Source organism: Danio rerio, chromosome 7 (genome assembly GCF_052040795.2).
Source record: "Danio rerio strain M-AB ecotype USA chromosome 7, GRCz13ab, whole genome shotgun sequence".
Lineage (NCBI taxonomy): Eukaryota > Metazoa > Chordata > Actinopteri > Cypriniformes > Danionidae > Danio > Danio rerio.
In genome coordinates, this window is record NC_141027.1 from 13,180,590 (window position 1) to 13,196,517 (window position 15,928).

General features: G+C 37.7%; 1 protein-coding gene across 3 annotated transcripts in view; it reads left to right on the forward strand.

The window, feature by feature from the left end:
- syt7b (synaptotagmin VIIb) overlaps positions 1–15,928 on the forward strand; it is a 291,633-nt gene that overhangs the window by 133,454 nt on the left and 142,251 nt on the right. For all 3 annotated transcript variants that reach the window (XM_087258665.1, XM_087258666.1, NM_001245957.1), the window contains 1 exon segment: positions 8,472–8,563. In XM_087258665.1, the coding sequence (XP_087114791.1) occupies positions 8,472–8,563 (92 nt within the window).

The window sequence follows — 15,928 nt, forward strand, 5'->3', positions numbered from 1 at the left end:
GCTGAAGATGAAGTTGATTTCTTAGATCTGATGAAGTGATTCTACTCTTTGGCAAATGTAGCTCTTTCATTTTGTAAAAAAAAGGTCTGTTTGTTTTTATTGATTGTCTTTTTTATTTATCACATCCATGTCTACATTCATATTTCAAATTGTGCTTATTTCAGTGTTGTTTTCATCCATTCATCCATCCATCTATTGTCTGAACTTTGTCTGTCCACCCATCCTTGCATTGTTACATCTGTCACCATTGTTCATCCTTATTTCTTATCCATCTATCCATCTATCCATCCATCCATCCATCCATCTATCCATCCCTCCATCCATCTGTCTAAACTTTGTCCATCTATCCTTGCATTGTTCCATCTGTCACCAGTGTACATCCTTATTTCTGTTCCATTCAGCCATCCAGCCAACTGTCCATCCATCCATCCATCCATCCATCCATCCATCCATTCATCCTTCCATCCATCCATCCATCCATTCATCCTTCCTTCCATCCATCCATCCTTCCATCCATCCATCCATCCATCCATCCATCTTCTTTGTCTGTTTATCCATCTGTGACCATCATTCATAAATATATCTGTTTTTCTTTCTTTCTTTCTTTCTTTCTTTCTTTCTTTCTTTCTTTCTTTCTTTCTTTCTTTCTTTCTTTCTTTCTTTCTTTCTTTCTTTCTTTCTTTCTTTCTTTCTTTCTTTCTTTCTTTCTTTCTTTCTTTCTTTCCATCCATGCATTTATCCAGCATTCATTCATCCATGCACCCATCCATCCATATACTGTCTGAACTTTTTGTCTGTCCATCCATCATTGCATTGTTTCATCTGTCAGCATTGTTCATCCTAACTTCTGTTCCATCAGTCCATCCATCCATCTTTATGTATTTTTACCATCTATAACTATACCCATCCATCCATTCTTATTTCTACCTTTTTTTTTCATTCATTCATTATCCATCTGTCTCTTTGTCCAGCCGTCCACTAAAATATATCTATGGTTTCATCCATCCATCTTTGTGTTATTTTGTCCTACCACCCATTCATCCATCCATTACTCCTCTGAACTTTTTGTCTGTCCATCCATCTTTCCATTGTTCCATCGTTCATCCATCCAACCAATTTATGTATTGTTTTATCCATCCATCGTTATGTGTTATTCTGTCAATCCATCCATCTGTCCATCCATCCTTCATGTATTCTAACCATCATTATACCCATCATTCTATTCTTATTTTTACCTTTCTATTCATCCATTTATCATTGTTTATCTTTCCGTCTTTCTCTTTATTTGTTTATCCATTTACTGATTTATCTATTGTTTCATCCACCCATTTTATGTTATTCTGTCCATCTATTCATCCATCTTTGTTATTCTTTCTATCCATACATCCATCTTTTATTTTTATTATTCTCTACATCCGTCTATCCATCCATCCATCCATCCATCCATCTTTGTTATTCTGTCTATCCATCCCTCTATCCATTTATTATTCTATCATCCTCCATCTATCCATCTTGATTCTGTCTATCTTTTCATCCATCTATCCATCCATCGTTGTTATTCTGTCTATCCATACATCCATCTTTATTTTTATTATACTCTCCGTCTATCCATCCATCCATCCATCCATCTTTGTTATTCTGTCCATCCATTCATCCATCCATTTTTGTTTTTATTGTTCTCTTCATCCATCTCTCCATCCATCCATCATTGTTATTCTGTCTATCCATCTTTGCTATTCTGTCTATCCATACATCCATTATTATTTTTATTATTCTCTCCATCCATATATCTATTCATCTATTCATCCATCCATCAATCCATTATTGTTATTCTGTCTATCCATTCATCCACTTTCGTTTTTCGTATTCTATCCATCTATCCATCCATCCATCGTTGTTGTTCTGTGTATCCATTCATCCATTTTTGTTTTTATTTTTCTCTACATCCATCTATCCATCCATCCACCCATCCATTTTGTCATTCTGTCTGTCTATCCATCCATCGTTGTTATTATGTCTATCCATCTTTGTTATTCTGTCTATCCATACATCCATCTTTTTTATTATTCTCTCCATCCATTTATCCATCCATCCACCCATCTTTAGTTATTTTATTTATACATCCATCTTTATTTTTTATTATTCTCTCCATCCATTTATCCATCCATCCATCCATCCATCCATCCATCCATCCATCCATCCATCCATCCATTTTTTGTTAATCTGTCTATCTGTTCATCCATCTTTGTTTTTATTATTCCATCCATCTATTCATCTTTAATATTTAATCCATTGATCCATTTATTATTCTCTTATTATTCTCTATTTTATTATTTTATTATACATCATCCATCCATCCATCCTTCCATCCATCCATCTATCCATCCATCCGTCTATCCGTCGATACCTCCATCCATCCACGTGTCCATGCATACATATATCTTTAGATCAATCAATCAATCAATCAGTCAGTCAGTCAGTCAGTCAGTCTTTCAGTCAGTTGTTCTGTCTATCATATGTTTCATGTATTATGTATTCAGGAATGCGTTTTATGCATCTTTTAACATGCCATGGCTTTTCTTTCCTTGGAGGTTAGTTTGCATGATGAGCTGCAGGAGAAGTTGGAGATATGTGAGGACTGAGCTCTTCTCAGTGACAGACAGTGACGAACCACCAAGAGACCACCTGTGAAAAAACTGAAATATCTCTCTCTCTCTCCCTCTCTCTCTCTCTCTCTCTCTCTCTCTCTCTCTCTCTCTCTCTCTCTCTCTCTCTCTCTCTCTCTCTCGTTTGCTTTATCAGTCGATGATGTCATGTTTCCCTGTGCTCATTCGCCTTTCTTTTTGTGATTGTAAATTCTGTTTGAAAAGCCACCCCTACTCTGCCTTTGCTATTTTCCCTTGATTTTATGTCTTTCCCTTCACTTCTTGTCCATGCCTAATAGTGTACTGCATACATTTCAGAGATCTAGGTTTCATTTGAAAGGCAAGAGATATGAGATCTTATTGGTTTGTACTTACATTTTTTTGTGGGTTTTGGACGATACACAAATGGATTACCATTAATCTAATTACTTCATTTGTTTGCAATATTTTAAAATCCATATGAAACAGGCAGCCTGTGTAAGGAGGATAAAATTGGATTGATATGATCATATTTTCTAGACCTGGTAAGAACTTTGGCAGCAGCATTAAGTACTAGCTGAAGTCTGTTAATAGAGGATGCTGGGAAGCCAGCGAACATCCTTCCCTCCATCCATCTGTTTATCTATTGCTTCATCCCTCCATTCATCCATCTTTATTGCTATGATTCCATCCATTTATTCATCCATCCATCCATCCAAAATCTATCCAATCATCTGTCTCTCTGCCATCCACTCATCCATCCATTGTTCCATCCCTCCTTTAATTTGTCCATCCAGCTGACTTTGATTCAGTTTCCAGTCTCTTTCAGCACAGTATCTATTTTAATGTTAAAGCAGAATCACGGTGTGTGAATTTGACCCAGTGTTAATGAGCAGGCTGAGATGCATGAGGCAAGTTATTCTGCAGTAATTTTAATTGTATGTTCTCTGTGTAAATTGACCTCAGACTGACTGAACTATATAGAAAGCAGTTTCCAGTAATGTATGAACTTTTCACTTTTTAAAAGGTCGTCCCAAGGCAGTTTTAGTGAGTTACACCCTCTCGTGGATGTATTACATAGTTTTGCATGATTTTAATTAAACATTGTAGTATACAAAAAAAAAATTAATAAAATAATATATATATATATATGGTCAAAAATTAAGACAATTTCTGTTAGTGTGTTATACAAAATGAATGGTGAATGTCCAGGAATAAATCATAACATTTACATTCATTCCTTCATTTTCTTTTTGGCTTAGTCCGTTTATTCATCAGGGGTCACCACAGCGGAATGAACTTATCAAGTATTTGTTTTACGCAGCGGCTTCCTGTTGCAACTTATCACTGCGAAACACCATACACTTTCATTCACACACATACTCTATGGACAATTTAGCCTACAAAATTCATCTATAGTGCATGTCTTTGGACTGTGGGGGAAACCAGAGCACTGCTGTGAGGCGACAGCACTACCCACCGACCCATTTATATTTAATGTATTATAAAATAATAATATACAATTGTTTATTTACCATATATTTCATTTTTCCGTCCATCCATCATCCATTCATTAATTTATCCAAAATTAGATAAATTATTCCATCCATGCATTTTACAGCAGTTATTCCTTCCATCTATCCATATTTATATAAATTATTCTATCCATCCATCACTATATTAATTATTTTATCCATCCATTTTTATATCGGTTTTTCCATCCATCCATCCATCTGTTCATCCATCCATCCATCTTTGTATAAATTATTCTATTCATCCATCACTATATTAATTATATTATCCATCCATTTTTATATCGGTTATTCCATCCATCCATCCATCCATCTGTCCATCCATCTCTTCATCCATCCATCCATCATTATAAAAAATTATTCTATCCATCCATCCATCCATCCAACCATCCATCCATCACTATATCAATTATTTTATCCACCTATTGTTATATTTTGATTATTCCATCCATCCATCCTTCTGTTCATCCATTCATCTGTCCATCCATCCATCCATCCATTATTATATCAGTTATTTCATTCATCCGTCCATTGCGATATCAATTATTCCATTCATCCATCGTTATATTAAATATTTTATCCATCCATCCATTCATCTTAATATCAATTATTCTTTCCATCCCTTTGTCCATCATTCCATCTATCCATTGATACGTATATACATTTTTTATCCATCCATCCATCCATCCATCCATCCATCCATCCATCCATCCATCCATCTATTGTTATATCAATTATTTCATCGGTCCGTCCATCCATTTGTCTGTCCGTCTATCCATCATCCATGCGCAGGTACTGGGTGTTTCCCAGTACTGGGTTGCAGCTGGAAGGGTATCTACTGTGGTAAAAATTTGCTGAATAAGTTGACTGTTCATTCTGCTGTGGTGACCCTTGACGAATAAAGGAACTAAACCTTGTAAGCCAACAGAAAATAAATAAATAAATGAATAAATAATAATAATTACAATAATAATAACAATAATAATAATACTAATAACAATATACATATATAACAAATATTACAAAAGTAATATTGTATTGTATTATATTGTATTATAAAAGTTAACAAAAAACAGGCAAAACCAAATCAAGTGTTGTGATTTTTGAACCCCTTGGCTTTGTTTCCAGTGAGGACTTGAAGAAACTTGTTAATGCTTTTATCAGCAGAAGGGTGGATTACTGTAACGGCCTTCTCACTGGCCTTCCCCCCAAAAAAACAGTCAGACAGTTTCAGCTCATCTAGAGCTTTGCGGCCAGGATTCTGACCAGAACCAGAAAATCAGAGCACATCACACCTGTCCTCAGGTCTTTACACTGGTTCCCAGTTACATTCAGAATATTGATTATTATTTGTCTATAAATCACTAAATGGCCTAGAACCTCAATACATTACAGATATGCTCACTGAATACAAACCTAACAGATCCTTCAGCTCATTAGGATCAAATAAATGAGAAATTCCAAAAGTTCAGTCAAAGCAGAGTGGATCCGCCTTCAGCTACTTCTTCAGCCACACATTCCAATTCCAGCCAATGTCTCGTTATGCAAATGAGCGAGCTTGCATTTCAAGTCTCAGGATGTTTGTACCTGTGTACAAACACACTTGTTTCGCTTCCTTTTCTTTTTGTTACCATTCATTACGCTGCTAGAAGGATGGTGGCAGAGGAGCCATTGCATGTTGGCAGGCGGTGTCATTTAAATGCTGGAAACTGGCAGGCTATCGCTGTGCCCAGGCCAAGACGTTACTCTTTCTTCCTCCCGTTCGGATCGTTTATCATCTCTTACACCACTGCTGGCGGCTGATGGCTTTCAGAGGACTTTGTAATGAATACTCCACCTGCAGAATCACTTCCAGATGGATTGGCCAATCGAGAGATGCTCAAGCTTTTTGACAGACAGGAAATGATGTAATTAGCCTTTATGTAATTGCTTGCATCGATCAGTAGAGTTGTCTCAGTTGTCTGCCAACAGCGAGACTGTTTGTTGCGTATATGGTGTGTTGTTGATGCATATGAGTGCTTCCTGAAGTCTTGAGTGCTTTATGGCTAATTGTGCCTGTGCCACTTTGTCTGAATGCGTGTTTGCTAGATTCAGATTTTAGCTTTTTTTGTTATTTGGGGGTATTATATATAGTGTGTGATTGTAGCCCCCTGTGTATGTAAAAATCTAACTGGACAATAAATTTGAAACTGGACCATAAAACCCACATAAAGTGAACTGATAAATTCCACAGGTTTATTTGTGGGAATATCCAGCCTGATCTCATGAGAAAACGTAAGTATTTTACATTTTGCCAGTTTAGTGGCTAATTCGTACGAATTTGTACGAGTTCAGTCGTATGAAATGGTACGATTTTAAAAAGGAGGTGTGGCACCTGACCCCACCCCTTACCCCAACCGTCATTGGGGGATAAGCAAATCGTACTAAATTGTACGAATTAGATCGTACGAATTCATACGAATTAGCCACTAAATGAAAAAGTTATGAATTACCGTGAGATTGTGTTGGAATATCCAAGAATGCATTGTACAAGTGAAAAATGATTTATTTATTTTTTATGTCAAACATATTAGGTTACGTATACACTCACTGGCAACTCTATTAGGAACGCCATGTAGACATGATCAAGACGATCTGCTGCAGCTCAAAGCGGGCTGGTCTGAGTATTTCAGAAACTGCTGATCTACTGGGATTTTCATGCACAACCATCTCTAGGGTTTACAGAGAATGGTCTGAAAAAGAGAAAATATCCAGTGAGCGGCAGTTCTGTGACCGCAAATGCCTTGTTGATGCCAGAGGTCAGAGGAGAATAGCCAGACTTCTGATAGAAAGGCAACAGTAACTCAAATAACCACCCGTTACACCCGAGGTATGCAGAAGAGCATCTTTGAACGCACAACACGTTCAACCATGAGGCGGATGGGCTACACCAGCAGAAGACAATACCGGGTGCTACTCCTGTCAGCTAAGAACAGGAAACTGAGGCTACAATTGGCACAGGCTCACCAAAATTGGACAACAGAAGATTTAAAGATTCGATTTCTGCTGCGACATTTAGATTGTAGGGTCAGAATTTGGCATCAACAACATGAAAGCATGGATCCATTATGCCTTGTATCAGCGGTTCAGGCTGGTGGTGGTGGTGTAATTGTGTGGGGGATATTTTCTTGGCACACTTTGGGCTTATTAGTACCAATTGAGTATCGTGTCAACGCCACAGCCTACCTGATATTGTTGCTGGCCATGTCCATCCCTTTTTGACCACAGTGTACTCATTTTCTGATGGCTATTTCCAGCAAGATAATGCACCATGTCCTAAAGCGCGAATCATCTCAGACTGGTTTATTGAACATGACAATGAGTTCACTGTATTTTAATGTCCTCCACAGTCACCAAAACTCAATCTAATAGAGCACTTTTGGTATGTGTTGAAACTGGAGATTCGCATCATGGATGTGCAGCCGACAAGTCTGCAGGAACTGCGTGATGCTATCATGTCAATATAGAGCAAAATCAGGAATATTTCCAGTACCTTGTTGAATCTATGCCACAAAGGATTAAGGCAGTTCTGAAGGCAAATGTGGGTCCAAACAGGTACTAGTAAGGTGTACCTAATAAAGTGGCCAAATATGTAAATTTGCTCAGATTTTGTACACTGATATTGCATCCTAAAGCAAGTGTTGATATCTTTCATTCAAAAAAACATGGAGCAACATGTCTTAGTTCATTTTTTTAATCTAGTAGTGTAAAAAGTGCAGTATTATGCTCTCGAATGTAGTAAATAAAATGTTTCACAAAATAAAATGCAGTAAAGCAACAAAGTAAAAAGAAATACTGCATTACTGTTTGCCACCACAAGATTTTCTTGAAAGTGAATAAAATGTGAACTCCTGCAGCACTCATTGACATGAGCATCCACTGATGTTTTTACTGATCCAGCTCACTGCATTCCCACATGAGTGCAAGCTGACCGTCTCTTCTCCACATCTCCAAAGCACATCTCATGCCTTCCAATCCATCAAGCAGCTTCTGCAGTGTGTAAACAGCCCGCGGGTGTCAGACTTGTCATTAATATCAGTGTGAAAGCTCTCTTTGGCTGCTGATGGTGTGCATTAGCTCTATCCGCTCATCTCTCTGGCACTGCTGATTAATTAAATCCTGTGACTTGCAGCAGTTGCACTGAATTGGCTCAAATGAAGCTGGCCAAATGATATCAGGCAATCTTACATCTTCCATAAATGTTTTGTGTTGTTCTCTTACATTACTTTGTTTTTCCTCTCTCTCTCTCTCTCTCTCTCTCTCTCTCTTTCTGAAGGGGATGAGGAATAAGCCTGGGGTGGAGACCGCAGGAACCCCGGACTCGGTTTCAGTGTCCGGAAGAGGGCGAGGAGAAAATAAAGCCATCAAGTAAGTGCAGAGCTGGAAGCTGCATTTGTATGTGTGTAAGAGTGTGTGTGTGGATCCAATAAGTTGGATAGGGAAGTCATTGTATAACAATGGTTTGTTCTGTAGACAGTCGAAAAACATATTGCTTAAGGGGGATAATAATATTGACCTTAAAGGGCCCTTATTTAACCCCTTTTACAAGATGTAAGATAAGCCTTTGGTGTCTCCAAAATGTGTCTGTAAAGTTTCAGCGCAAAATACCCATCAGATTATTTATTATAGCCTCCAGAATCTAACCATTTTGTTGTCTGAATACATTGCAGCTATTTCTGTGGCTTTAAATGCAAATGAGCCGCCCTGCCCACTGCTCCCACGTGCATGTCTGGTTTTCATCATGCATTACGTCAGATAAACAGCCCTCAGTGATAAGAGACAGACACAGATATAGCTTAAATACAGCTCATTAGTCAAAAATACCAAGTAAGTTTAATTAATGTATTTGTGGTGGGGTTTAATCAAGCCTTACTGAAATGATGAGTCACACACAAATGGCGTTTGCAGTACACACAAACATAAACACATTAGCATTTACTGACACTTTGCAGCTGGGGAAATTGTTGCAGTTAAGAATTACATAGCGATTTGTCTTTAATAAGCCTCATTCAATCTACAAGCGACTTGCAGCGGCAAAGGAACATATGACCATTCATTACAACTGAGAGTGAGCGACTTCCAGCGACCTTCAGTAACCGTTGGTGATCAGGTGGCAGTGTCGGGTGACACAACAAAGTTGAGAATCCTTCAACTTTATGCAAATGATGAGCGACTTTCTTGAGCAACAGCTAATAACAGCAGCAGTAGAGCTGACATGATCCACTCTCAGCTCCTGCAGAGGCCGGTTGTATTCTCAGTGCTGTAGACCTACACAGACCGGCGTTTGCAGCCAATCACTACCCAGTAGTGTGCTTCCCAAACAACAACACAACTTGCGGTTGAATTATCATAGTACGATGCATCATTTGGGAAAAGAACAATGTACTGACGAGTGTTTCCTAAAACCCATAGTTTATCTGTCGCAGATCCATCGTTTGAACCATGTTAGTTATGACGTATAACGCTCATAATGATGCTCTAAACGGGGTGGAGTAAGAACTACTTTAGAAAAGAACCCCATAATCTCTTTGTGAAAATTATATTGTTTTACATGCACATGCATTTAAAAAAAAATCCAATATTAGTTTTGCTAAACATGCACTCGTTTTCCAAATTAATTGAAATATGCGTAAAATATGTAAATATATGCACATAGAGCCAATGTTTCCTTTACAAATATTATTGAGAATATGACATATCCTATTCTAAAACATAAAATCACTAACATGTATTCTAAAATCATATTTAAATCATATAAATAAATAAATAAATAAATAAATAAATAAATAATGAGGCATTTTTAATAATAATAATAATAATAATAATAATAATATTTTAATAATAATAATATTAAAGATGAGGATGATGATGATGATGATGATTATTATTATTATTTATTTATTTTTTTATTAAGTAGTATATTGTTTATTTATTTTTTGAAAAGTCTAGTTATACAATTTGACACATGTAAACATTTGCAGAAATGTTCTAACCAGCAGGCCCATGTCATATACAGTACAGATACTTAATAAATGACCTACTATAAATTAAAAGCATTAAGGTATGCTACATATTTTGTTTTTACAAGCTTTGGGGATGTAAATTCCACTTTTAAATAATAGGTCATAGCTTTCGTCATGAGCTACAGCTGTGTTCAAGATGACATCAATGTTTTTAAAGTGCACTGCGAAGGGTGCACAATTGTAAACATGAAAATCGCTAAAACTGCACTGTAAAAGTACTTTGAAAGCAGATTATACCCAAGAGAGATGACCTTAATGCATTTCTTTTTCATAATTTTATAATTGTAATAATGATATAATTGTAATAATTTTTTAATTTTATAATGTTAGAATGTTCTAAACAAATAGGGCATGGGGGGATAACGGGGAATAGGACACAGCTGAGCCAGGAACTATATTCCTGAGGTCCAGAGGTGCTGTTGTAAGCATACAAGGTTGCAACGCAGATTGCGAATGTTTATTGGAACGACAGATTTGGGAAAGGGCAAATCTATGTTCGTAAAAATGAAACTTGTGACTTTAGATGGCTAACGATGGTTTTCGAAAACGCACCCAAGAGAGACAGGCAGCTACAAAAGTGTGAATGGGGCATCACAAACATGGTCTGTTTTTAAAAAGATTTAAATGATTAACATGTATATACATCACAGTTGGAACAGATAATTAAATTAGATTATATTAGATTCAACTTTGTCATAACACATGTTCAAGTACCAGGAAACAGAATGCAGTTTAGGTCTAACCAGCAGTGCAATAGAAGCAAGTGCAAGATGAAGGCATAAGTTATAAAGAGCAGTTATCGAAAAACTATTGGTGATATTTACTGATGGATGTACTGTGAACATTATATACATGTTGTAGTAGCTTTGAACAGGAATTTACAATAGATGAATATATGTACAGGTTGCTATTAATAATCAGAAGTTTGCAGATAGATAAACTTAATTACAAATGTATATATGGATGTGTGGATGTGTACAATTCAAGATGAATTAGGGCAACAGAGTGCAATGAATGTGTGCAATTTTAAATATGTAAATATTAACCCTCTCAGGCTCAAAATAATTTTTAGAAACAGGAAAAATCTGATATTTGGGAAAAGTTATCATATGGGGTAGTACAATAGAATCCTGACTTTTTTTTAGAGAGAGACCTTCACATGCAAGGCGTTTTGGGATGTTGCAGATTTGCAATATTGGCCCAGTGTGGTAATTAGACACTGACTACTGAGTATGATATGAAAAATAACTTTTTATATACAACTTTTCAAACAATGTAACAAATTGCTTTTCAGTGGCAGAACAACAACAAAAACAATATGGGATCCAAATCCAATATCTCAAATCCTCATTGAGTAGGTCATGTTTCCAAGTTACTTTGTCATGTGGTACTCCAAGAAGCTTTTTTGTGTGTGTGTGTGTGTGTGTGTGTGTGTCATCTGGTGAGCAAGTGGGGAAACTATTTGTTGCTAATGGACAACCAAGTCCTGCAGCCTTACTTCTAAGTACAACAACTCATAGAATATGTATCTGGAGTAATAAGGTAGTTAATTTTTAACTGTTGCAAATCAGCAACGCCTGCCTTGAGAGGGTTAAATAGTGCAGTGATTATGGGGAGTATAAGTTATGAGAAAGTGTGTGAGGGTGTATGAGAGGAGTAAACAGTCAGTGGGGGGCAGAGTTCAAAAAGGAGACAGCTGTGGGGAAAAAGCTGCTCCTCAGTCTGATGGTTTTTGTCCAGGGGAACCTGAAGCACCTGCCTGAAGATAGGACAAGAAACAGTCTGTGAGCAGGGTGAGAGGAATACTTAAGAAAATGCGTGCTCGGCGCAGACAGTGTTTATTCTGGATGTCCTGTATGGCTGAATAACAAGTGCGGTTCCTGTGATGCGTTGAGTAGTTTTCACCACCAGCTGCAGTGCCTTACGCTCAGCAACTGAGCAGCTTCCATACCAGACTGTGATGCAGATGGTCAGGATGCTCTCTATGATGCAGTGGTAGAAGTTTACCATGATGGTTGAAGACAGCTGGTTCTTCTTAAGTTGCCTTAAGAAAAATAGGTATTGGTAAGCATGCATGACCAGGCTGGAGGGTTTTGGTGGTCTAGGACAGGTCGTTTGAGATGTGGGTCCCCAGGAACTTAAAGGATAAGACAGGCTCAACGGCCATCCCATTGATATGAATGGGATCATGTGAGCCTGTTCGTCCCTTCCTGAAATCAACAATGAGCTCGTTGGTCTTACGCCTGTTTCACACCGCAAGCGTCAGCGGCGCGTGAGCAGAGCGTGAGCAGCGCGTATGTCGAGCAGTAGCAGCACGCAGGCGTTTGCCTTTCACACCAGCTGCGTCTGCAGCGCGCAGTTCTTCGGCAGCTGCTGCAGAGATCAACCTATCTCTGTCTATTCTATCTAGTTACCCATGTCTCTCTATATACAAATACACCTTTTAAACTTTTAATCTGTCCAGCGGCAGAATAACAGCTCGTTAATTCATGCTCGTGCAGATGATGAGACGGACAAAAGTTATCAATGCATGCCATTATTTTACTCATTTTCGTGTTGTCAGATTCACAGTGCAAACAGCTCCCGGTAGGAATAACTCGAGTGAACATAAAACAAAGCCGATTAAAACTTTCTTCCTCTGCTCAGCTGCACAGCACACAGCGAGCTCACATAATCCAGTATGCGTGTCGAACTACACTACCCACAATACACTTCGCAATGGACTACAAATCCCGTAAATATTCTATTTCCCCTCTCCTACAACACTAGTGTGCAACTTAAGCAAAACTGATACTAAAATTGTTTTACATTTGGTTTTGTAGTCCGGGCCTAAATAAATGTTGCCGTTTTTAATCGTTTTAAGTTCATTTGAATGACTATATGTATACCATTTGACGTTATCAACGTATTTATTGGGTAAAATTGCTACTTTTTACTGTCATTCATTGTGTTTTGGTCATTATTAATGCACTGTCACTTTAATTGAGCGTGAGCAGCGCGTCAAAAATAGACCCAGCGCCGAAATTATCGCTGCACTGCTGCTTCGGCGACGCTCACGCCTCGCACTGACGCACTGCTGCTGCGTGCGGTATGAAAGCTCTAATCTGTTAACATGGACGCCGAAAACACACGCGCTGCTCACGCTCTGCTCACGCGCCGCTGACGCTTAAGGAGCTGTATCTGCTTCCTGTAGGCAGTCTCATCATTGTTGCTGATTAGACCGATTCCAGTTTCCAGTTTCTTTGCAAAAACGTTGTTATTAAGACATGTTATTATAGAAACATGGGGCCTGTCAATCAATTTGGTGGGTGGGGAAAACAGCAGTCCTACGTCACGATGCAGTGGGCCTCAAACTCACTGGGATTTGGGTCCTTTTTTAATGTTGGGAAATTTGAAAAAAGAGACTGGTTGGGTTTCTATCACTTCGATATCTGTCATCAAGTCTCTTTTCGGACACACTATACTACACACAGTTCTGTCCAAGCAGCTTACAAAAGATGAGTTTCATCATAGGTGCCTATTAAAATGTTTTGTTTTTTTTCTAGCTGAAATCGGAAAAAAAAAAAATTACTTTCCCCAGAAGAAAAAAATATTATAGGAATTACTGTAAAAAATTCCTTAATCTTTTATACATAATTTGGGAAATGTTTGACAAAGAAAACTACAACTGTATGTTTATTTTGTACACATTTTACTATGAAATTCCAATAGTTAATGTCAAGTAAGGCGGCACAGTGGCTGAGTGCTTAGAACCGCTGATCACAGCAAGAAGGTCGCTGGTTTGAGTTCTGGCTTGGCCTGTTTGCATTTCTGTGTGGAGTTTGCATGTTCTCCCCGTGTTGGTGTAAGTTTCCTCTGGGTGCTCCGTTTTCCCCTACAAGTCTAAAGATATGCGCTATAGGTGAATTGAATAAACTAAATTGGCTGTAGTGCATGTGTGTGTTTTCCAGTACTGGGCTGCAGCTGGAGAAGCATGCGCTGCATATAACATATGCTGGAATAGTTGGCGGCTCATTTCACTGTGTCGTCCCTTGTTATATAAGGGATATGAATATGAATGAATGAATTTATTTTGGATGGCCATACACCCAAAGGGCTTTACAATCATGATGGAATGTGATACTAATATGAGCTAAGAACAATACTTGTACTGGATTTATTAATCATAGTTCAACATTTATCCCATTATGCATTATTAAAACCCACAGATGAGACTCCAATTAATGCACTGTGAGTTGAATAAACAGATTCATTTTTAGTATTAACTCTTGAAAAATTAATAATTTTTGTGTTTTATGTTTTTTCCATTCAATTGGATTTGTTCACAAACTGATGAACCGCCAACTTATTCAGCATATGTTTTACACAGCGGATGCCCTTCCAGCTGCAACCCAGGACTGGGAACAACCTGATTTTAATGAACCAGAAATGTCTTGAATATGAAGCTTTACATTCTCAGAGTTGCATTTGACTTGACCCTGAACTTTAATTAATGAATGATATGGAAACAATATTTAGTTATGGAAAAGTATTTCTCTTTTTTACTTTAAAGAGGAGCTCAACAAACAACAAATCATTTATAACTGTATAACAGATACATTATGAGCTTTTTGATATGTACTGTACATTTCTGAGCATATACTGTAGGAGTGTTGATTTGTGTTTGTAGTTTCAGGAGTGTTACATTTGTTTCTCACACCAGCTGTGGAATTTATCATGGTCAGTAATATGGATATCACTGTCTTGTTGTTTGCAAATATCAGAAAGCAGCCACTGTATGTTCTGCCATATGGCCGTATTAACCCCTTTGTACTGTTGAGGATGTTTTCATCCACTCTAGGGTGATTTTCAGTGCGAATTTGGCCATAACGTTTTCTGTGTGTAAGAGTGGCACATCTCATTTTGACGCATATTTTGGGGAAAATGCTTTAAATTTAGGAAAAAAAACGCAACAATACACTCTGGACAAATGTATTCCCCTCTTGTTATGTGCGGGATGAAAGCATCCACTGAATTGAACTGCAGTAAAAATGCTTCAGATTAATATTTTTCCAATTTGTTTGCATAAATCTGTTAATCAGTCCTGATCAAACCTACCAAAATTGTAAAAGGGTTTTAACAAGGGATGTACAGATCCGATCACATAATAGGAAATTGGACCCGATCACATGGTTTCAGGCCCAATCGGAAACTCCCGATCAGGACTCGAATATATATGTTCATATATTCTCATTATTTTTCAACTCATCTATTGATATGCGGTGGCACGGAGTTAGACCTCTTTCTTGACTTCATACAGAAACAGCAACGTGTGCGGCATGACATCACTTTGTTGCTGAGACTCTATTGGTTAACAAAAAAGATTTTTGTTCAACACATTTCTAAACATAATAGTTTTATTAACTCTTTCTAATCACTGATGTATTGTAGCTTTGCCATAATGATGGTACAAAATATTTTTAAGACACTAGTATTTAGCTTAAAGTGACATTTAATGGCTTAACTAGATTAATTAGGTTAATCAGCCATGTTAGTGCAATTATAGGCAAGTCATTGCATAATGATGGTTTGTTCTGTAGACCAGGGGTTCCCAAACTTTACAGCCCACGACCCCAAAATAACAATGCCAGTGATTCGTGACCCCCAATATTTTCTGAAGTGGTTATGAACATATAAATCTTCTACACAACGGCGCACACATACCAATAGG